This window comes from Symphalangus syndactylus, chromosome 12 (genome assembly GCF_028878055.3).
Source record: "Symphalangus syndactylus isolate Jambi chromosome 12, NHGRI_mSymSyn1-v2.1_pri, whole genome shotgun sequence".
Classification (NCBI taxonomy): Eukaryota; Metazoa; Chordata; class Mammalia; order Primates; family Hylobatidae; genus Symphalangus; species Symphalangus syndactylus.
In genome coordinates, this window is record NC_072441.2 from 61,385,217 (window position 1) to 61,409,271 (window position 24,055).

The 24,055-nt window shown below is 36.1% G+C and overlaps 1 protein-coding gene and 1 pseudogene across 1 annotated transcript in view; one reads left to right on the top strand and one right to left on the bottom strand.

Moving 5' to 3' along the window:
* Window positions 1-24,055, top strand: part of STXBP3 (syntaxin binding protein 3) — a 67,772-nt gene that overhangs the window by 1,586 nt on the left and 42,131 nt on the right. Inside the window, exons 2-6 of the mRNA XM_063624431.1 lie at window positions 7,570-7,619; window positions 8,376-8,457; window positions 12,010-12,086; window positions 13,823-13,901; window positions 15,299-15,399. Coding sequence (XP_063480501.1) covers window positions 7,570-7,619; window positions 8,376-8,457; window positions 12,010-12,086; window positions 13,823-13,901; window positions 15,299-15,399 — 389 coding nt within the window. The remainder of the gene's footprint in view (window positions 1-7,569; window positions 7,620-8,375; window positions 8,458-12,009; window positions 12,087-13,822; window positions 13,902-15,298; window positions 15,400-24,055) is intronic.
* Window positions 22,170-22,947, bottom strand: LOC134734029 (N-acylneuraminate-9-phosphatase-like; annotated as a pseudogene).

The window sequence follows — 24,055 nt, forward strand, 5'->3', positions numbered from 1 at the left end:
TCGTAATTAACATTTTAAATTGCTTTTTAAATACCTTGGGGTGGCAAAAAATTTTGATAGCAGAAAAGAAAAGAAAAAATTATGGCCAGGTGCAGTGGTTCACGCCTGTAATCCCAGCACTTCGGGAGGCCGGGGAAAGATGATCACCTGAGCCTAGGAGTTCAAGACCAGCCTGGGCAACATAGTGAGATCCTGTCTTAAAAAAAAAATGTAAAATTAGATTTAAAAAATTTTAAATAAAAATAAAATTAATCTTCCTCCCAACCTTCCTCTCCAGAGACAGTCACTCAGGTTTCTTATAAATCCTTCCACAAGTTTTTTTATGCAAATACAAGCATGCATAGAATCATATGTTTTTGTTTTATTCCATTATCTTTGTTTTATGTATTTTTTCATTCTAGTTGCTTTCTCTTTTATTTTGTTGGGCAAAATTTTCTTTTTTTAATTTTTGGATATTTACACAGTCATTTATTTAAATCAGTGTTTATTGAGTATGTACTCTGTTCTTTGATTTCCTAGAATTGACAATTGAGTGGGAGAAGACAGGTGCACAAGTACTTAATGACTGCTGTATTAGCAGTATGAAATTTTGGAAGAAGAGAGGAAAAAGGAATTATTTCCTCTATGGGAGGAGGTCAGGGAAGGCTCAAGAGGAAGTGGCATATAAGATGTTTCTTGAAAGGTAGTAGGATTTTGATAGGCAGAGGGAAATCTATGTCAAACCCTAAAGGTGACAAAGTAAGTGGTTGATTATGGAAGAGGGAACAATTCCTTTTGATCAAGTACAGGGTATTCATTGCAAGGGATAGGCGGACATAGACCAAAAAGTAGTTTGGAGCCAGATTATGAAGGACCTGGTTGCTGTATTATTTAGACATTCTGTAGGCAGTGGGGAACCATTAAAAATGATTTTTTCTCCTCCTTTTTCAAAGAGCAGTCACTAGCATTTTTGGCATTCATTAAACAGTGCTGAGAGGAAGCAATTTTCTTGTTCCTATTTTGAAGAGAAATTACTCTTAAGATTTAGTTAACTGTGCTGGGCACGGTGGCTCACACCTGTAATTCCAGCACTTTGGGAGGCCGAGGTGGGCGGATCACGAGGTCATGAGATCGAGACCATCCTGGCCAACATGGTGAAACCCCATCTCTACTAAAAATACAAAAATTAGCTGGGCATGGTGGCGTGTGCCTGTAGTCCCATCTATTCGGGAGGCCGAGGCAGGAGAATCGCTTGAACCTGGGAGGCGGAGGTTGCAGTAAGCCAAGATCGTGCCACTGCACTCCAGCCTGGGCAACAGAGTGAGACTCCGTCTCAAAAAAAAAAAAAAAAAAAAAAAAGATTTAATTAAATGTAATGTTAGTGTGAAGTGTACTAGTGATAAGTGCACAGCTGGATGAGTTTTTTACGCATGTAACTACCATCCAGATCAAGATAAAAGAATGTTTCCAAGCACCCTATGACTGACCTTTCCCAGTTCAAGCTCTACCCTCTCTCCTAGAGTAACCAGTATTCTGACTTTTATCACCACCAAATAATTTTATAATGGTGCCTTTTTACCCTTACACTGTTATGTTTACAAGAAATCCTCCATGCCTTTTATTGTAGTGTTTTCTTTAATAATGAATTGTGTGTGCCTATAGTCCCAACTCCTTGGGAGGCCGAGGTAGGAGGATCGCTTGAACCCGGGAGGTGGAGGTTGCAGTGAGCCGAGATTGCGCCACTGCACGCCAGCCTGGGCAACAGAGCGAGATCCTGTCTCAAAAAAAAAAAAAGAAGAAATCTTCAATTTACTATATTTCTACCTAGAAATAATTGCTTTAGTATTTACTTTTGTTTATATTTAGTTGGTCATACAGTAGTCTTTGGTTTTGTGTGTGTGTGTGTGTTTTGTTTTGTTTTGTTTTGTTTTGTTTTGTTTTTGAGTAGCTGGGATTACAGGCATGCGCCACCACGCCCAGCAAATTTTTGTATTTTTAGTAGAGATGAGGTTTCACCATGTTGGCCAGGATGGTCTCAATCTCTTGACCTCACCCACTTCAGCCTCCCAAAGTGCTGGGATTACAGGCGTGAATCACCGCGCCTGGCCAGTCCTTAGTTTGTATATATTCTGCTTTCATACAATTTTTGATCATTATATCTTGAAAGCCCCTGAGTGGCCATTCCCATTCACAGTTAGTCTGTTTTTGTTCAGCTGACTCGTGATGATTATTGCTTTGGTTTCCTGCCCCAGGCCCCTGGGTTTGCTTTTATAAAGATTCTTACCTGTTCACTGAATCATCTGGGCCAGAGGCAGAATCTGTTGGAATCATAATTAGGAATTTAATAACATGTTTTACTTTTCTTTTTTTTTTTTTTTTTTTTTTTTTTTTTTTTTTTTTTTGAGACAGAGTCTCGCTCTGTTGCCAGGCTGGAGTGCAGTGGCGTGATCTAGGCTCACTGCAACTTCTGCTTCCCTGGTTCAAGCAATTCTCCTGCCTCAGCCTCCCAAGTAGCTGGGATTACAGGCATGCGCCACCACGCCCAGCTAATTTTTGTATTTTTGGTAGAGACAGGGTTTTACCATGTTGGCCAGGATGGTCTCGATCTCCTGACCTCATGATCTGCCCGTCTCGGCCTCCCAAAGTGCTGGGATTACAGGCGTGAGCCACCGCACCCGGCCTTTTTCTTTTTTTTTTTTTTTTTTTTGAGATGGAGTCTCACTCTGTTGCCCAGGCTGGAGTGCAATGGCATGATCTCTGCTCACTACAACCTCTGCCTCCTGGGTTCAAATGATTCTCCTGCCTCAGCTTCCTGAGTAGCTGGGACTACAGACGAGTGCCCCCATGCCCAGCTAATTTTTGTATTATTAGTAGAGACGGGGTTTCACCATGTTGGCCAGGCTGGTCTCGAACTCCCGACCTCATGATCTGCCCACCTCTGCCTCCCAAAGTGCTGGGATTACAGGTGTGAGCCACCACGCCCGGCCATGTTTTAGTTTTCTGAGTATATAAATTCCCTTATGGCCTACAAGTCTGATTTTTTTACTTTTGCTATTTGATTTTCAAAAACATTGTCATTATGCACTATTTATAAAAGCTTGGTTTATTATTTCTCCATACTGAACTAGTCATCGCAAGACTTGGTTTCTAGTCCAGGTTACACTTCTGTTTCCTAACTTAAACCATGTGGGATTTGGACTACATTTTCCTCAACATGTTTTCTTCAGCTTGAATTCTCCATGATTCCATTTTTTAGATCTTCACTTTGTTATATTTTCTTTATTTCTGCTTGCATTCCTGATAGTTTTCTCTTATGTCATAGTTTTATGTTGTTTTGTTTGGGACATAAATATTTACTATTAGGTTTTCGTTTAAGGCTTTTTGCCTGACATCTTTTTTTTTTTTAATTGTGCTTTCTTGCTCCTCTTTTATATACTTAGGCATGATCTTAGTCCATCTCCAGCAAATTTTAAAAATTCATATATATCAAAGATCTAAAATATAAAAAGTAAGGCAATAAAATGTGGAGCAAATATAAGATAGTATGCGTTAGACTTTAAAAAAATTCACTGGTAACTCAGATGCCATAAAAACGATTATATAAAAATTGTAAGCCAGATACCATGGCTCATGCCTGTAATCCTAGTACTTTGAGAGTCTGAGGTGGGATGATCCCTTGAGACCAGGAGCTCGAGACCAACCTGGGCAACAAAGTGAGACCCCATCTCTACAAAAAAATTTTAAAATTAACCTGTGTTCCCAGCTACATGGGAGGCTAAGGCAGGAGGATCCCTTCAGCCCAGGAGGCTGAGGCTGCAGTGGACATTGTGTCACCGCACTCCAGCCTGGGTGACAGAGCAAGACCCTGAGTCTAAATAAATAAATAGCTAGCATAAGCCCGGGCACAGTGCTCACGCCTGTAATTGCAGCACTTTGGGAGGCCAAAGCAGGTGGATCACTTGAGCTCAGGAGTTCGAGACCAGCCTGAGCAACATGGTGAAACTCTATCTCTATCAAAAATACAAAAATTAGCCAGGTGTGGTAACGCACACCTGTGGTCCCAGCCACTCGGGAGGCTGAAGTAGGAGGATTGCTGGAGCCTGGGAAGTTGAGGCTACAGTGAGCAGTGATCATGCCACTCAATTCAGCCTGGGTGACAGAGCATAACTCAGTCTCAAAAAACAAAAACAAAAATTATTTGGGTAACTTTTGGACTAGTGGAAGATTAATTTAGAGATTAGGTAGAAGCCAGTCAGTGGAGGATGTTAAATAGTAGAGTTTAGATTTTATTCTGTAAGCAAGAGTGAGCATTTGAGGGAATTTGGAGGTGTGTATTAATATAAACAAAGGGTTGTATTTCAGGAAGGTGACTCTGACAGCAGTGTGAAAAATGGATTGAAATAGCAAAGGTGTTGGAGGTGGAAAGCAGGAAATCCAGATAGGATTCTATTTCAGTACTTCAGTGAGAGAGAAGAATCAAGTCGATGTTGGGTGACAGTGGCAATGAAAAATAATAGCTACCAGGGAGAACAATCAATATGCCTAACAGGTGGGTGTGGGGAAAGGAGGAAATAGACAAAGCCAATGACTAAGAAAATGACAATAATACTTAGAGAAATAAGTCTAGAGTAGTTTTCAGGGTGCTGTAATCTCAACTTGAGACATGTAGCTGCTTGTATCTGTATTGCATAATCGAATGAAGTTCAAAGAGAGAAGGGCTGTAAGATTGTTGAAAATCAAAAGATTAATATGATAGATGAAACTTTGATGATGAATATGGTCTCTGAGGATACCAGCCACAGGAGCAAATTCTCTTACCTTTACTCTGAGAACAAGCAGAGCAAAAGTAAGAGAATTGAGTCTTGAGGTATATCCATATTTAGGATGCTAGAGAAACGGATATAAGGTCAAATGATTTTCATTAGTATTTAGAGGAAATGCCTCCTTAGTTCTATAGTATTTGTTGATATGATTTCCTTTGACTCCTCTCTAAACATACCTACCTGTGACTGTGTCACTTTTCATGGGTGCCCTTACTATCTCCATAAAACTAGTTCTTTCTTTTAGACAGTAACACTGACTCTCTAGATATCTTCAGATTCTTTTTTTCTTCCCTCTCTGGCAGACACAGATCCAAGTTCTTCAGATTCCCAGACAGTTCTATCATTAGAAATTTAAAGCAGGCTACATATGTAATTTTAAATTTTCTAGTAGTCACATAAAAAGGTAAAAAGAAAAAGGTAAAATTAATATATTTGACCTAATAAGTTTTTTACATTCCTTTTTTTGTACTAAGGTTTTTGAAGTCTCATGTGTATTCTATACTTACAGGATATCTCAGTTCAGACTAGCCACATTTCAGGTGCTCAGTAGCCAAATGTGGCTGGTTTCCACCATCTAGGACAATGCAGTTCTAAGGTTTCAAAGACTGTAATGAGATGACTTCTGCTTGAGGAGCTTTTCTCCAATCTGCTCCATCATAAATTCCATGAGCATTCATTTCTTAAGAGAAAGACACAAATAAATCTGATAAAAACAAGCAAATGTCTTCAATTTTCAGCTTGTTTGAGGTATAAGGAATGAAGCTAGCTTTGAAAGGAAAAGCAGCATAATATTTCTGTATCTGAGCTCTACCTGAGAAAATCCTTAATTTTTACCTGTAGGGTTCTAGAAGCCAGTGCTTTTGGCTTAAATTATGGTTAAATATTTCAGACTTTCACCATAATTCTCATATAACACTATAATCCTCCTAGCAAACAATATATAATTATCTCAATTGATATTTCATAACACTTCCAAATCTTCTCAATCACAATACAACCTTCCAGATCACAATTCTGAAAATGACTATAAATAACTGAATTGCTTTTACTAACAACATTTCTGACACCAAATATGTGTTTTATTCCCCCCTCACACCAACCAGTTCTCCAACTCTGGACACCAACTGTATTAGTGTCAGAATTGAAATGAATTGTAGGATATCCAGTTAGGAACTAGTTAGCTAGGAACACTAGTTAGTGTCAGACTCCACAGGTTTAAGGGCTCAGTCTCAAAATACTGCCTTCACTTCAAATGCCAGTACCAACTCCCTAGGTTACCCACACTTCTGTCTGTCTTGGCTACAAAGTCAGGAATTCCCACAACCCCCCTTCCCTTTCAGGTTCATGAATTTGCTGGAATGGCTCACAGAACTTCAGAAAACACTTAACTTACTATTACCAGTTTATTACAAAAGATATAAATGAACAGCCAGTTGGAGAGGTAAAAAGGGTAAGGTCAAAAAAGGTCCTAAGCATAGGTGCTTCTATCCACATGGAGTTGGGTGTCTCACCCTCCTGGCACATGGTTTGTTCACCACCTTGGAAGCTCTCCAAACTCTCTTAAGGGGTTTTTATGGAGGCTTCATTATATAAGCATGAATGATTACATCACTGGTGATTGCACTCAATCTCTAGTCCCTCTTCTTTCCCAGAGGTCCTGGGGTGGGGCTGAAAGTTCCAACCCTCTAAACATGGCTTGGTCTGGTGACCAACCCTCAATCTAAAGCTATATAGGGGCCCCTTACCCAAGAGTCATTTCATTTGCAGACGGAAGAGACGCTATCACTCAGGAGATTCCAAGGGCTTTAGGGGCTCTGTGCCAGGAACAGGGGGTAAAAACCAAATATTTTTTATTGTACCACAGTAACTGTTATTATGTATACCCTCTGATAGAAGAGCCATCATTTTTTAACATGACTTGTTATCAAAAACTTGTTGATAAATTTCCCAGAAGCATTAACTTAAATATAAATTAGGAAATGGAAAAGTTTAAGTTAATGAAATAACCATCTCATTAACAAGAATTAATGAAAAACAGGTTACTATAATTTATATCTTAATTATATTTTATGTATTACTATGTATTACTACCGATTTTAAAATCAATTGAACATTAATAAAACTGTGGGAAATTGTTTTATTAAGTAGAACAGATATTTGTATAAATTGTCCACATGAATTATTTAATACATAATGGAAAATGTTTTTAAATCAGTGAACTAATTTTTAAAACATATTTAGATAATTTTGAAAATCATTGTAAGGAACATATTTATTGATTATAAATCAAGACTGAATATTGGTATCCAAATGCTGTGATATGTATTGTTGAAAAGCATAATGTAGTAAATCAGAATGAAAAATGTTTATGCAGATTTGATCATCAGATTATAATTTAGCAATGGACAACTTAAGGATGTTCCCGTGGGTTTTTTGTTTTCGTCTTGCTTTACTTGGGATTTAAGTAGAATAGGAGAAACCAAATCAGGTAATAATTTTAGAAATATTTTCTTGGTATGTTCATGTACTTAAATATATTAACCCTTTTTATAGTACTTTTTAAAGTTAAAAAATTGATTACAGTTTAAATGTACTGTATAGGCTAGGTATTAGAATTGGATTTTTCCGTAAAGTTTAACAAATATGTATGCTTTTTATGTAGTTTAACAAATTTCAAATTGGATTTTTCCTTAGCCATTTTGGACCCTTTGAATTACTATGCTTCTGTTTATTTAATTCCTAAGTAATTCCTTTCTTCTTTAAACAGAGATAAAAGCAACAGTGTTTGATGACTGCAAGAAAGAAGGCGAATGGAAGGTAGAGTTTGCATACCTTGCTCTTATAAAAAATAATACAAACTTTAAAAACAATACAGTATAAAAGCTACATAGTATTTACATGGTATTAGGTATTCTAGTATAAGTAATCTAAAGATGATTTGACATATGTGGGAGGGTGTGTGTAGGTTATATGCAAATACTACACTATTTTATATAAGAGATTTGAGCATCCATGGATTTTTGGTATACACAGGGGTCCTCAAACCCCCATGGATACCGAGGGATGACTATATAGGGTCTGGAATCACACTGCTTGGCTCGAAATACTAACTTCACCACTTAATAGCTGTGGCTCCTGGCACAAGTTACTTGACCTCTCTCTGCCCCGTTTCCTTGTTTATAAAAATGGTAATGGTAATAACTCATATGGTAATTGTAAATATGAGGTGAATTAATCCATGGAAATTACTTAAAACAGTGCTTCGTGCAATAATTGTTCTACAAGTGGCAATTGTAATTTTAAGAAAATTTGATGTTAAACATAATGTCATTTAAAATGAATAAGCTCTATGCTTCAAATTAGAAATATTTGTTTGCTTACTTATGTACAATACTATATGCATGTATACTGAGAAAATCTCTAGCTCATGCAAGATAAAAGATGAGATCATTTTGCCTACTGTCCTGATATTTTATGTTATAAAAGGCTTATAAAGTTTAATGGATAAAATTGTTTTTTTCATTCTTGGTAATAGGATGCTTACAGTATTTTTAAATTTGTGTTTGTTTTAAGATAATGCTTTTAGATGAATTTACCACTAAGCTTTTGGCATCGTGTTGCAAAATGACAGATCTTCTAGAAGAAGGTATTACTGGTAAGTGTTATTCTTGGCATGAACACTTTTTAATTGTAATTGGGGGAGATCTGAGGTATTAAATTTTAGTTAGTAATTGTGTTTCTAAGGAGCTTATTTTTTAAAATTACTGTAGCCATAACAATTAGATTTAACATTCTTTTCTCTGAATCTTGTCAGTTTTCTTTTTCCCTCAGCTGAGACATACAATTAAGACCTCTAACCAAGCCTAACTCAATTGCTTTGTTGAGGTTGTTCTTTAAATGTTTTACTCATATCTATATATAAACAATTTTGTATATTGATACACAAGCTTTACTTCAGTATTTTGATTTAGTTTATGGTTTCACATATTGCTTTAAAATGGATATCAAGATTTATGTCATAAAATCAGCTGTTATACATGTTTACAAATGCATAATGCTGACTTTGTAAATTTATCTTTATTACCAGAAATGAGACAAATAAGTTTAAATCAGTTTTAGTATGAAAATTTGAAATACTTAAACAGATTCTGAAAAAAAATCATAATGTCATAATAAGTTATCTTCCTCTAGGCAGGATTATGTTATTGAGATACTAATCTGTATTACCTATTGAGGAAAATACCAATATCTTGTAACATTCATAATCATGTTATCCTTAATTCATCATCCTTTAACTCACTTATTAAAATTTGAGCTTCATAATAACCCTATGAAGACAGATAAATACTCTCATTTGTAATGAGGAATCTGAGGCTCCAAGTGAAATATAATTCATTTATATTTTGGATCCTAATGTAGTTTATGTACCGTCTGTTACTCCTAACTTAATGAAGTTCAAAAGTATACCCAGTATTCTCAAGAATGTCTGACCATATAATATTTATGTTTTAATGTTTATACATAAAATAATCTTTTTTTTTTTTTTTTTTGAGATAGGATCTCACTCTGTCACCCAGGCTGGAGTGCAGTGGTGCAATTTTGGCTCACTGCAGCCTCCTCCTCCTGGGTTCAAACAATCTTCCCATCTCAGTCTCCCAAGTAGCTGGGACTACAGGCACACACTACCACACCCAGCTAATTTGTATATTTTCTTGGATAGAAACAGGGTTTCACCATGTTGCCCAGGATGGTCTCAAACTCCTGGGTTCAAGTAATCCACTTGCCTCGGCCTCCCAAAGTGCTGGGATTACAGGTGTAGGCCACCATGCCCAGCCATAAAGTAACCTTTATTGTTGATTACATGTTCAATTGTGGTCTTTCTGACCCTCAATGTAAAAAGCTCTAAACTAGAAATTAGAAAATTGAAGCCTTGATTTTTCTACTACTGGATAGATAAAATATTGATTAAGCCACTTAAGTTTTTTAAGTTCCGAGAGGTCATTCTGATGTGAAACTAGGGTGAGAACCATTTGATAATATATAAAAGTTCTGTGGAACTGCAGAGCCATTATGCACTGTAGGGAGGTTTTATTGCATTTTGTAGACCATTGTTTCTTACTGTATGCTCATTATTAATAGATATTCTTTAAGGAAGGGATTCCGTGGCCAGTACATTTCAGAAACAGTATTAAACAGAGCTCAACAGCTTTCTTTAGGACTTCAGAGTCTTTATATGCCAAGGTATAAGTGGATCCCCTGGGTAAAATGATAGTATTCAGTTTTCTAAACTTATTTGGCCACAGAAAGCTATTTTTGAGAAGCATTCCATAGGACTGTATATCATAGAGCTCGCTGCTGTGGGATACCTTTGATATCCTCCAGAACCACCTAAGTTTGCTATGGTTTAATTGTAGTCATATCTTCTAACTTAAACTCAAAACAGTCCTTTTGAGTTCCACATTAGCTGTCCTGAAAATCCCTTTATGAAACTGGTCATTGGCAGGTTCAGCAGTCAAACTTTCTGTTGTCATTCAGGTCATTCATGAAAATATTTAGTAGTGTCTTGGGATTAAAACAAAATCGGGAAAAAAAATGCTCTGTCAGGATTTGCTACTTGAGTGGAGAATAAAGTCAAGTGTAAAACCTTAAAAAAAATAAACTGAAGCTGGGTACAATGACTCATGCCCTGTAATCCCAGCACTTCGGGAGGCTGAGGCAGGAAGATCACTTGAGCTCAGGAGTTCAAGACCAGCCTGGGCAATATAGTAAGACTTTCTCTCTACTAAAATCCAAAAAAATTAACCAAGCATGGTGGCACATACCTGTTATCCCAGCTACTTGGAGAACTGAGGCAGGAGGATTGCTTGAGCCAGGGAAGTCAAGGCTGCAGTAAGCCCTGATTGTGCCCCTACACTCCAGCCTGGGTGAGATAATGAGACCTTATTTCAAAAAAATAAATAAAAAGTAAAAAAAAAAAAAAAAAAAGTAAAAAACAGACTGGGAATTAGATTATTCTTTTTCACTATTAAAGACCTTTCTCTTTGTTTTTTTAGTTGTTTGATAGATGTGTATTTTTTGGTGAATGAAGAAGTGACACTTTCTGTTATTAATAAAGAGATTTCAGAATATTTTCAGAGCCTGAGCCCTAAATCATATCTATCACAGTATTTTCAGTGTTTTAACATGTGCATTATTCACCAAACAAAATAATATGTATAGCATGACTGTAAGACACTCCATTTTGAGCATTAAACAATTGAAATAAATGAAAACAGATTAAACCTTAATTTTTTTCAAGTGAAACTATAATAGTTGAGAATGAAGATAAAAAGATTAAATTTTTCCTTGGAAATATTATTTGATTGTCTAGTAGTAGTTATGATAAACCTATACATTACTAATATACATTTAAGAATGAGAAAAGGAAATCACCATATTTAAAAGAGAAGTCCAGCGGTAACCTCTCTTGCCAGTCACATTAATGTTAATTCTTTCTAGGCCCTTTGTCAACATGAATCTTGAAAGATGGTTCTCTGGATTTGTTGAAGGATACTTTAAATTAGTTTTAAGAAATATATATGTAGCTTTAAATAGTTAATTTGACAAAGTTTATTAACTTTATATTCACTTTGCTTTAGCTAATCTTATAAACTGCATAATTTCCATAATAAAAAATATAATTGACTAAATTCTAGTGACGTTCTGTTGTTGGAAAAATACTTTATAAATATGTGTGGTTTTGAAAGAATAGGAGTTAATCGGCAATTTATTTAAACAGCATTGTGGCAGGTAAAAACTTGGGCTCCAGAGTCACATCTGGGTTAGAAGCCTGCCTGTTCCACTTCCTAACTGTGTGATTGGATAAGTTACTTCTTTAAGCCTCAGTTTCCTCATTTGTAAAATACTTGCAAGGTTATTATGAATTTTAATGAATAATTCATGTAAGAAAATGAATTATTCATTTAAGAAATGAATAATTTCTTACATTATTCGTGTAAGAAAATGAAGAATTTTCATTTTTCATTTTTCAGGATTTTAAAATGTATCCAGTGAAGACAAAGAAAATGTTAAACCCAGTAAATGTTTTTGTTTTCATATTATTTGTAAATGTATTTTCATATTTTATAAATGGAAAGTACAGTAAAATTTATTTAAAAATTAAGTATATAAATATTTGGTTATATAAAATGACCTTTTTTCTTGTTAGTTGTAGAGAATATTTATAAGAATCGTGAACCTGTCAGACAAATGAAAGCTCTTTATTTCATCACTCCAACATCAAAGGTGAGTATTTTGAGGCCTTAAAAAGTAGGTTCATCAATATTTCACCATTGTTATGGTTTACTAACAGAAAGTTCAAAGTAATAAAGTGCCCTTTAGTAGAAAAATACTGCCATAAACTAGTTTGCTTAGGAAGGTTTTTTTCTGTGTTAGAAGATTATTTGCATCTTTCCCAATGAGAATGTATAAGTAAAAGGATTCCTTTTTTCCCCATATATGAGAGCAGAATTAAATTGTATAAAATAACATTTCTTTGCATGTTTTTTCATGCAGTTCCTATTGAACTATACCTTTTGGGGGGGTGGTAATGTAGGTAAAAGAAATAATCTATAGTCTTGGATTACTTCATCTCAGTGACTTTCCTGTAGCTTATTTGTATGTCTATATGAAGATGGGTATATATGTGTGTATATATATATTTTATTTGAAAGGAAATTCTTTAGTTTATAATCTGACTCTATGACCTAACTCATACTTGATGCCAACCTTTTAGAGCCAAATTATCAGATTTCTTTATTCTGTACAATATCTGAGAATGCATTTTTGAAAACCTGATCTCTCACTTATTCCCATGTAGAACGTTAATTTGGCAATCTCTGTTTCATTTCACTTCTAAAAAACTAGCAGACATTTTTAAAAAAAACAAAAAGATACACACTTTTTAGTCTCTACATGTTGGCTGCTAGTGGGTTTTAATGACATTTTATATCTTATCTGTAATATAATTCCATAAGAGAAAAATTCATGATTGGAAAAAAAAATGCAACTTAAAAGCACCATTTTTCACCTAGCAAATTGGCAGAGGGATTTAAAATATATATATGGGTGTGTATGTGTGTGTGCATTCTGGCTATTCTGGTTGTCAGTGGATAATGGAGCAGAAACTACCATATACTGCTAGTGGGAGTATAGATTGATACAGCCTTTTTGGAAAATAGTTTGTAATTTTTTATCAAGAACCTTAAAAAATGTTTTATATTTTAGAGTTTATTGTTAAGAAATAAATAAATGGTCTAGCTAAGTTTCTAGTAGTAAACAAATCTAATTAAATTTTAGCATTAATAAATAGTAGACCATATGATGATATCTGAATGAAATATATGAATAAAATGATAAATAAATGAAAACGCATGTGGCAATTAAAAATAATTTTTCTAGGGTTTGTCAGTGACCTAGATAAATGTACATTTTGAATGTTAAGTGACAAAAGCAAGATACAAAACTGTATATTCCTCATTCTTGCAGTCACCTACCAAGCTTTGGGTCTTTCTAATCACTTGATAGTTTAAGCTTCTCACTCACTGTGTCTCACTTCAGCACTTCTCCAGTAATAAGTCTTGGTGGTTCGTTATCCATGTAGATGATACTTACAGTATGTTGGTTTCTAGTTCCTCAATCTGTTATCTTCCAATAGTCTTGTCTTCTATGTTGTTTCAGTTTTCCTAGACCTCTTCATTGCCAATAAGAGCATCCTGTTCATACATATTACCTTACTCTTTTTTTTTTTTTTTTCAAAACCAAAACTGGTTAATATTACCTTACTCTTTTTACCTTACTACCTTATTAGCTATCACTGGCTGGAGAACATAGCATCTTAAAAAAATCAGTTTATAAATTAAACTTTTAGCCAGTAAGGTTTTATTTTATCACTGAAATAAAATCATCTTAGTCGTTTCAAAAGGTAACATATTTAAATTAATATTTAATAAAATGTGTATTAACATCTAACCTTTTTTAAGTCTGTAGATTGTTTCTTACATGATTTTGCAAGTAAATCGGAGAACAAGTATAAAGCAGCATATATTTACTTCACTGACTGTAAGTCTTTTAAAAAATTATTGCTTCATTGTTCAAAATCCCATTGGTTTTAAACTGTCAACTTTTTAAAAATCAGCCCAAAATGTCATTAAAGTATCTACTTTTTATAATATTATTTCAGTCGTGGTGATTTTCTCTTTATCATTTATTCTAATTAGGCTAGAAAGAATCTAAAAATGTAAGATTATATCTATCCTAATTCATATTAAGGTGATAGAAAATTAAAAGAAACTATTCCCAACTGCTTTCAAAAGACAATGATTTTGCTGGGATGCTGGGATGTGAGGGATGGGTGGAGAGGGCTAGCCCTCAAATCCTGTGCTAGTGACAGGAAGAAATATTTTTAATCAGCGTTTCAGTTAGGGATTTGATTCTCTTGTGAAAAACAAAGACCTTTTGAGAGGGCACTGAAGAAAACAGCCATCTGTTTGGCAAATACAAAGGGAGAAAATCTGTCACATTTATCTTACTCTGCCATATGATCACTTAGAAAACTGGTAACTAAAGAATCACAGAGAAGTCCAAAGACACAATTCTGTCTTATGTTACATGTTATATAATATACTTCAAAATAAAAATATCATTTATCTAAGTTAAGTCTTGGTCTCTGCTATTAGAGGTTCCTCACTTTAAGTAAGTAGTATATCATTTTCCTGTAAATTTTTATCTCATGCCTAATAGTTTGCATTTTTAAAAATGTCACACCATAAGTATTTGTAATGTAACCTTATTATACAGAGCATCATGTTTATGGAATTGATGAAATTTAATGAATGTGAACCCTCTTTTAACTTAAGGAATCTTAAGGCTAAAGAATATCACGTTAAAAGATACTAGGAGCCAATGGTTGATATTCCAACCTAGATCTAATGGAATGATAAGCTCTTTGATGAAAGGGGAAGAACACTGGCTCTGAGTTCCAGAACTTAGTATTATAGAGTCTTAGAATTTTCTAATGTTAGAAAGCTGCCTTTAATTGAAGGAAAAATTAACCATTTGTGTTGTATGATTGTAGTATGGATCACTTAGTGGCAATTTGGAAAAGCAGTATAAATTTCTAAGATATCCTAAAAGTGCTGCTGTTTGTTATGTCATAAGTTTGGACGTGATTTTTCTTCCTAACAATTTCAGTTTGCTCTGTTAGCAGATCTTTAAGGAAATACATCTGAGGTTATGGTGGATGTGAATGGGAAAGATGGAATTTCTGTTACAGTCCTTTTCACTAGAATATATCTTTTGTAAAGCAAATAACAATATTTATATATTATTTATGTCCTCATAATAACTCTGTGAAAGCCAGTAATTATGTATAACTATTCTTGGATGTTGGAATGATTTATTTAAAAGGAATAAAGATCTAGATGTAACTATATGCTTTGTTTTTTTTTTCCCCTCAGTTTGCCCTGATAATCTCTTTAACAAAATTAAGGCTTCTTGCTCCAAGTCAATAAGAAGATGTAAAGAAATAAATATTTCCTTCATTCCACATGAATCTCAGGTACTTTCTATTTTTATTTTTTAGTTCATGACAGGTTTCAAATTTGGTTTTATGGCTTATTGTTAATAAAGTATATTCTGAAGATATTTTTTATATGTATTTGGTGAATTTTGAACCTAATCCACAAATAGACATTTCCCATGATGAAGTCAGAAGCATGAGCAATAAATTGGAATTAAAAATGAATAGCAGGGCTTAAATTTCGTATCTGCCACCAAGTCCTGGGTTTGTCAAATGACAGAACTACCAGATTATGAAATCAAGAGAGTTCTGAGCACAGTCTTTGTTAGATGACTCCAAAAAAAATGTTTCATTTAGCTTGTGTAACCTTTCGTGATATTAAAACAAATGCTCTTTAATAAACTTTTTATATAATATTATGTAAATTATTTTAATTTATAAAATGAAGGGATTTTTTGACTTGTTTTGCCTTTGGAACATTGAGCCTTCAATTAATAATAGCAATGATTATAATGATACAAGCAAACACTCATATAATACTCCCTATGTGTCATATACTTTCCTGAGTGCTTTACATAAATTTATTCACTTAATCCTCACAATAGCCATAGGAATAGATTGTACTTCTCCATTTTGAAGATCAAGAAATCAAAGAGGTTAAGTAGCTTGCCTCAAATCACACAGCTAATGAATTGTTAAGGTTTGTTTTGCTCTGCTCTCTGTGTTTGGATTCTAGCATTTTATAGAATTGAAATAGTTGACTCTTGTTTGGAACTATGATCAATATTTTAAGGGATAGACAAGTCCTAGATAAGGGATTTCTATGATATTGCTTTTAAGATACTGCTGGGTTTTTTGTTTTTGTTTTTGTTTTTTTCTTTTTTTGAGACCGAGTTTCGCTTTTGTCACCCAGGCTGGAGTGCAATGGTGCAATCTCGGCTCACTGCAACCTCCACCTCCCAAGTTCAAGCGATTCTCCTGCCTCAGACTCCCAAGTAGTTGAGATTACAGGCATGCATCACCACACCTGGTTAATTTTTAGAAGAGATGGGGTTTCGCCATGTTGGTCAGGCTGGTCTCGAACTCCTGAACTCAGGTGATCCACTAGCCTCGGCCTTCCCAAGTGCTGGGATTACAGGTGTGAGCCACCACGCCCAGCTGATACTGCTGTTTTTGACAAAGAAAGATAATAATCCAAATTATAAGATTTTAACATATCTGCTTAACATTAAACTTTTTTCCAAAAGTTTCCTTTAAACTTATTATTTTAATATGTAAATTTAGTATAGGGTGAAAATGAGCTTCTGAAAATGATGTAGGATTTAAGTGGTAGTATGACAAATATTACAAACATTTCTAGAACATCTCGCTTCACAGAAGATAAATATCATTTTAGCCCCAGAATTTATTAAAATTCTGCAGTTGCTGTATTTGAAGGAATGATTTGTGTAGATATCTGAATAATTTGATGGTGAATAGAAATAACCTGTCTTTGCATGTCTAGAGAATGCTCTTGAGAATTTTCTACTTACCAGTCTTTACAAAATATTGTGATTATGTAAGGTCCCAGCTGTGAATGGTTTTCCTATAAGAATTTTTTTCTTTTAATTTACTTACTTGAGTCTTAGGAGGGTATACTTGACTGGGCACAGTGGCTTATGCCTATAATCCCAACACTTTGGGAGGCCGAGTTGGGCGGATTTTGAGGTCAGGAGTTCAAGACTAGCCTGGCCAACATAGTAAAACCCCGTCTCTACTAAAAATACAAAAAAAATTCGCTGGGCATGGTGGTTAGCACCTGTAGTCCCAGCTACTTGGGAGCCTGAGGCAAGAGAATCATTTGAAGTGGGGAAGCGAATGTTGCAGTGAGCCGAGATGGCACCACTGCACTCCAGCCCGGGCAACAGAGTGAGACTCCATCTCCAAAAAAAAAGAGGGTCTACTTAATAAATCTAACTGTTTTGGAGAAATTGCATTGAAAATATTTTGGATTTTTGATTGTTTGCAAGTGAAAATAGAAATGAAATCTACTAGGTGCTTTGAGCTATGAGCAAAGGCCTACTGAGCATTTATCAAGATTATGTTCAGCGGACGTTGTTTGTTAAATGCAAAGCAGTCTGCTGTAAAAAGATGAGCAAAATATATGTCCTACCCTCATTTGAATACTATAAAGAGATTAAAACGTATTAAACATCTTCAAAAACTATTTCAATCATGGTTAAATCAAGTAGGACTAGGCTCAACTAATTAAAAGAAAACTCTGGACTTTTCAATGGATTGAACGACATGGAAATTTATTTCTTCCTAATATACAAGAAGTCAGGAATAGGCTATATAAGGGTGATAATGCTGGCTCTATGAAATTGTCAGGGGTGTAGTCTCCTAGGCATGGCCCTTATGATCTAAGATGATTGTAAATTTTTTTTTTTTTTTACTGTTATATCTTTTTTTTAATTTTAAGGAATATTATTTTAAAACAACATCATAAAAAGCATAGGCTTATTTCAATATTTTAAAGTATCTTCTGTAACATTCCACTCAGAAGGTAGATAACAAAATTCTTCCCATAGGAAGGGTGCCAATGGAATGTGATATTATATTATTCAGTTATTCCATTTTTTCTTCCTACCTCACTTTTGCTGAAGAACTGCTCACTTAACATCCTGGGAGCGATCTTGTTGAAATTTGCCACCATCATGTTGGAGCGATGAACCTTCACCCATAGTATAATGAATGTGACACTGCTTATATCTATCCTGTGGGACAGCTAAAAGGACAAGACCTCAGCATCACATGCCAACCAGTCTATTAGAGCAATCACACACATAACTACTTTTGCCAAAATCCTCCAACTTAATTTTTAAATAGCTGAAATATAGTCAAGGCCATATGGGTACTGTACCTGGAACTACAAACATACCCTTTTCACACACATTCAGTGTTACAGCAACAGCATCCTGGGACAGGTTAGGACACAGTCACATTTTTAAAAATCAAGAGTAAGAAGTAAACATAAAAGAATATTTGCACAAGGCACAGAATCCTGTTTCTTGGCAATAGACAGAAAACAACTGGCTAAAGAAATAGGTTTATAGATAGATACAATTTAGAATTTGATTCTTTGAGTATTAAACTTGGAGACATAGCTATATACATTCCAACATACAGTCTATTATTTTACATTAGTAGTTTCTTTCTTTCTTTCTATTCAATATTTAAAAGAAAAATCTATCAAAAACCAACCCAAATTATATTTATTAACCATTGGATAACCCCTTTTATCCTTTATCAACCACTTTACTCCAGGTTTGATTAGTGTAATCATGAGATTGTCTAGCCTAATGGTCTAGGGAAAATTCTGTGGTTGTAAGATGATGCCTTGCTGTGGAACCATTAATTATTAAGCTCCAAGTGAACTGAAGCAGATATTTATAAAATGATGATATATTTCCAAAAATACGAAAAACAGATAAGGCAGATGGTAACTCTAATAAGAGTCACTGAAGTATTATAATGACACTCTGGAAATGGCTCATAGCAAAACCCAACTTTGTTTTTCTTGAGACAGAGTTTCACTCTTGTTACCCAGGCTGGAGTGCAATGGCGCGATCTCAGCTCACTGCAACCTCCACTTCCCGAGTTCAAGAGATTCTCCTGCCTCAGCCTCCCAAGTAGCTGGGATTACAGGCATGTGCCACCATGCCTGGCTAATTTCTGTATTTTTTTTTTTTTTTTTTTAGTAGTGACGGGGTTTCTCCATGTTGTTCAGGGTGATCTTGAACTCCCGACCTCAAGTGATCCACCCACCTCAGCCTCCCAAAGTGCTGGGATCACAGGCATGAGCCACTGCATCTGGCCCTAACTTTTTTTTGTTAACTTTTAGGTTTGGAGTACATGTGCCGGTTTGTTATAGGTAAACTCATGTCGAGGGGGTTTGTTAAACAGATTATTTCATCACCCAGGTACTAAGCCTAGTACCCAATAGTTATTTTTTCTATGCCTTTCCCTCCTCCCGCCCTCTACCCTCAAGTAGGCCTAGTGCCTATTATTCCTCTCTTTGTGTCCATGTATTCTCATCATTTAGCTCCTACTTGTAAGTGAAAATATGCAGTATTTGGTTTTCTGTTCCTGCATTAGTTTGCTAAGGATAATGACCTCTAGCTCCATCCATGTTCTGCCAAAGACATAATCTCATTCTTTTTTATGGCTGCTTAGTATTCTATGGTACATACATATATAGAGAGAGATACCACATTTTTTTTTATCCAGTCTCCCTCTGATGGGCATTTAGGTTGATTCCATGTCTTTGCTATTGTGAATAGTGCTGCAGTGAACATACATGTGCATGTGTCCTTATGATAGACTTATATTCTTTTGGGTATATACCTAGTAATGGGATTGCTGGGTCAAATGGTAGTTCTGTTTCTTAGGTCTTTGAAGAATCACCACACTGTCTTCCACAATGGTTCAACTAATATACATTCCAACCAACGGAATGTTAGCGTTCCCTTTTCCCTGCGGCCTCACGAGCATATGTTATTTTTTGACTTTTTAAAAATAGCCATCCTGACTGGTGTGAGATAGTATCTCATTGTGGTTTCGATTTGCATTTATTTAATGATGAGTGATTTTGAGCCATTTTTCATATGCTTGTGGGTCACCTGTATGTCTTTTGAAAAGTGTTTATATCCTTTGCCCACTTTTTAATGGGTTTTTTTCTTGTAAATTTAAGTTCCTTATAGATGCTGAATATTAGACCTTTGTCAGATGCATAGTTTGCAGATACTTTCTCCCATTGTATAGGTTGTCTGTTTACTCCATTGATAGTTCCTTTTGTTGCACAGAAGCTCTTCAGTTTAATTAGATTTCATTTGTCAGTTGTTGCTTTTGTTGCAATTGCTTTTGGCATCTTTGTCTTGAAATCTTTGCCAGTTCCTACATCCAGAATGGTATGTCTAGGCTGTCTTCCAGGGTTTTTATAGTTTTGGGTTTTACCTTTAAGTCTTTAATCCATCTCGAGTTGATTTTTGTATATGGTGTATGGAAGGGGTCCAGTTTCAGTCTTCTGCATGTAGCTGGCCCATTATCCCAGCACCATTTATTGATTAGGGAGTCCTTTCCACATTGTTTTTGTCAGCTTTGTCAAAGATCAGATGGTTGTAGGTATGCGGCCTTATATATGGGCTCTCTATTCTGTTTCATTGATCTACGTGTCTGTTTTTGTACCAGTGTCATGCTGCAAAACCTTCTTTTCTGTTAGGTTCATCACATGGGTGAAACCATTGTCAGTAGAAAACAAACAGGAGGCTCCATGGGTAGGCTCACACCAAGGGAATTTTCCTCTTATGGATCCACAGAAGAAAAATAATTTTTGGTGCCATGTGGCTTGTACTTATCTCCAGCAAGACAGTCTAGTTCCCTCAACCCCATTGTGTGTCTGGGAAAAGATAGTGAAAATATTTCCACAAGAGGCAAAGACTATAAGAAAGCTATAAGCTCACTGTGCAAAGGCGTGAAAATGTCATGGTAAAAAGCACCACATGCTAATTTTTTTTTTTTTTTTTTGAGACAGAGTCTCATTCCATCGTCCAGGCTGGAGTGCAGTGGTGCAATCTCGTCTCACTGCAACCTCCACCTCCCAGGTTCAAGCATTTTTCTTGCCTCAGCCTCCAGAGTAGCTGGGATTACAGACACGTACCCCCACACGGGGCTAATTTTTGTACTTTCAGTAGAGATGAGATTTTACCATGTTGACCAGGCTGGTCTCAAACTCCTGACCTCAAATGATCCAACCCTCTCACCCTCCCAAAGTGCTGGGATTACAGGTGTGAGCCACTGCTCCCAGCATTTTTTTTTTTTTTTTTTTTTTTTGGAGACAGAGTCTCACTCTGTCACCAGGCTGGAGTGCAGTGGTGTGATCTTGGCTCACTTCAGCCTCTGTCTACTGGGCTCAAGTGATTTTCCTGATTCAGCCTCCCAAGTAGCTGGGATTACAGGCATGTGCCACCAAGCCCAGCTAATTTTTTGTATTTTTAGTAGAGACTGGGCTTCACTATGTTGGCCAGGTTAGTCTCAAACTCCTGACCTCAAATGATCTGTCCGCCTTGGCCTCCCAAAGTGCTGGGATTACAGTCATAAGCCACCATGCCCAGCTGATTTTAACAGCTTTTTTTTTAACTGGAGAAATCTATTTGTTATGTACACACCACAGAAAAATCGCCCCCGCCCCTGAAAAAAAAAAGGTCATGCAAGAAAATCAGATTCATAATATAAAAAATGTATGTATCTAAAGTAGGCAAAAATATGGTTTATGTTTTAAGAAGAAAATATATAAAATTTCACTATGAAATGCTTTGATTTGCATGTGACTTAGTACTTATTTCATATTAACCATATCCAGTTGCAATGATAAGTCTCTATGTTTTAGAATAGCTTTTCTTTAAAAATATCTATTTTTAAGCCAGAACATATACGTTACATTTGTGCATCCATGTGTAAGCTATCCTGCTTGGTATGGAACCAAGATACCAAAATATTAATAAAATAAGTTTTAAAATCTTCAGTCACAGACTAGCAAAGAATATATTTCCTCAAGTTTTCTGGGCCACACTGCTGACTTGTATTAATGCAATCTGAATTTTCAGATGTAAATACCAGTCAGAGGTTGGTTGTCAAAACTTAAAAGCAGTTGAGTTGGGAGGACCTTCACAATATCGGCTCTTAAATCATAAGTAAAATTATTCTTAGAACTGGACCATAGTAAGCAGAAAGCCTTAAGTTTTCTTAGCTCAAACCCTCCAAATTGACTCTTAACATTCATAATCATGCCCTTTTAGGTGCTTTAAGAGGGCATAACTTACTTTGCGGTCTATACTTTGTAAGAGAGCAGGTAACTCTAGCACAAAAGAAACTGTAATGTGGAACTGGGGAGGACTTCAGTGGCACTATTCCAATTTTATTGATCCATACTGTTGCTTTCAACCCTCCTTTGAGACCTCCTTGTGTGTCGCTTTCTAACATGTCACCAACCATCACACAGTCCACAGGTTGTACTCCAAGGAGATTGCAGCAGTAATAAAATATGGAAGGTGCTGGCTTCTCCTCTCTCTGCTGTTCACCTACAACAGCTTGGACATAGGACTGACAGACACAAGCCTCATCTTCTCCCTCTGGGTCTGTCTGACCCCATTCATTACTAAAAGTAGGCAGACCTCCTGTCTAATTTCAATGAGCATAGCTTTGACATCTCACTGACCTTAGTGTCATGTGCTGTAAATGTGTGGTTTTCCAAAGGAGGTAACGTTCTTCAGCCAATTTCCTATTGGCTGCACCATGTTTTGTTTCCTGGATTGCTTCCTCCCAATGTGAAGTCCTTAGATCAGTAATGCATGTACTGTAATTGTGAAAACATTCCTTGTTGAGTTCAACTTGAGCTTTATCACAGGTGAATTCAGCCTCCTGTTTATAATGGTATTTTGATTGTAAGAGCTTTATCACCTCCAACATGCCTCTCCTGCTTGCCACACCTGTGTCGATGAGTGTGTTGTCCAGGTCAAAGAAAATGGCCTGCACATGGCTCAGCCCCATAGCACCTGTGCCCTGCTGCAATCTGCCATGTGTCTGCCTGCACATGCGCAAGGTGGGCGGCCCAATTTTGTTTTTTTCTTTGAGAGAGGGTCTCGCCCAAACAGTCCTCCCGCCTCAGCCTCCCAAGTAGCTGGGACCACAGATGCATGCCACCACGCCCAGCTAATTTTTTCTTCATTTATAGTAGAGACGAGGTCTTGCTATGTTGCCCAGGATGATCTAGAACTCCTGAGCTCAAGCAATCCTCCTACCTCAGCCTCCCAAAGTGCTGGTATAGGCATGAGCCACCGTTCCCAGCCATACTGTAGAATTATTACATCATCATATGAGGATATACGACAGAATGAGAGAATAATTTTCGTTTTTATCTCATTAGCTAAAATTGAGTCACATGGCTACACATAAGTGCCTGGGAAACAGAAAATTTTTCAGCTGGGCATATATGGCTGTTCTTCACAAAGAACTGAAGTGCAGTTACTGAAAAGGGGAGGATGTTTGTTGGGGAGCATCTGGTAGTCGGCCACAAAAGGAGGGAGACTCTCTTTTTAAATATTTATTTATTTGACACATTGTAATGGTACCTATTTATGGGATACAATTTGATGTTTTGATACATATCTATGTCGTATAATGATACAAGGAATGTATCCATCATCTCATGCATTTAGGAGCGAGGTTTTGTTTGTATTTTTAGTAGAGATGGGGTTTCACCATGTTGCCCAGGCAGGTCTCGAACTCCTGGGTTCAAGCAATCCACCTGCCTCGGCTTCCCAAAGTGCTGGGATTACAGGAATGAGCCACTGCACCAGCATTGAGAGAGGCTAATTCTTACTGGGAGATTGGGAAAATATTTGAAGAATGGATATATTTTTATAAGGTAGTAATGAAGAGGGAAAGAACCTAGGAGGTAAAAATAATCTAGATGTAAAGATACAGAATCAGAAGAGTGCAAGAGAGCAGCAGGAATGTGGCTTATAAGAGGTGAAGGAGTGAAAGATAGGCTCTCTGTAGGTAGGTTGGGACTATATTGTACATAGGAGGCTCCTGGTTCCACCAAAAATAATGACAGAAAATTAGCTGGTGCAGAAAACTGTGGAACTGGCCGTAA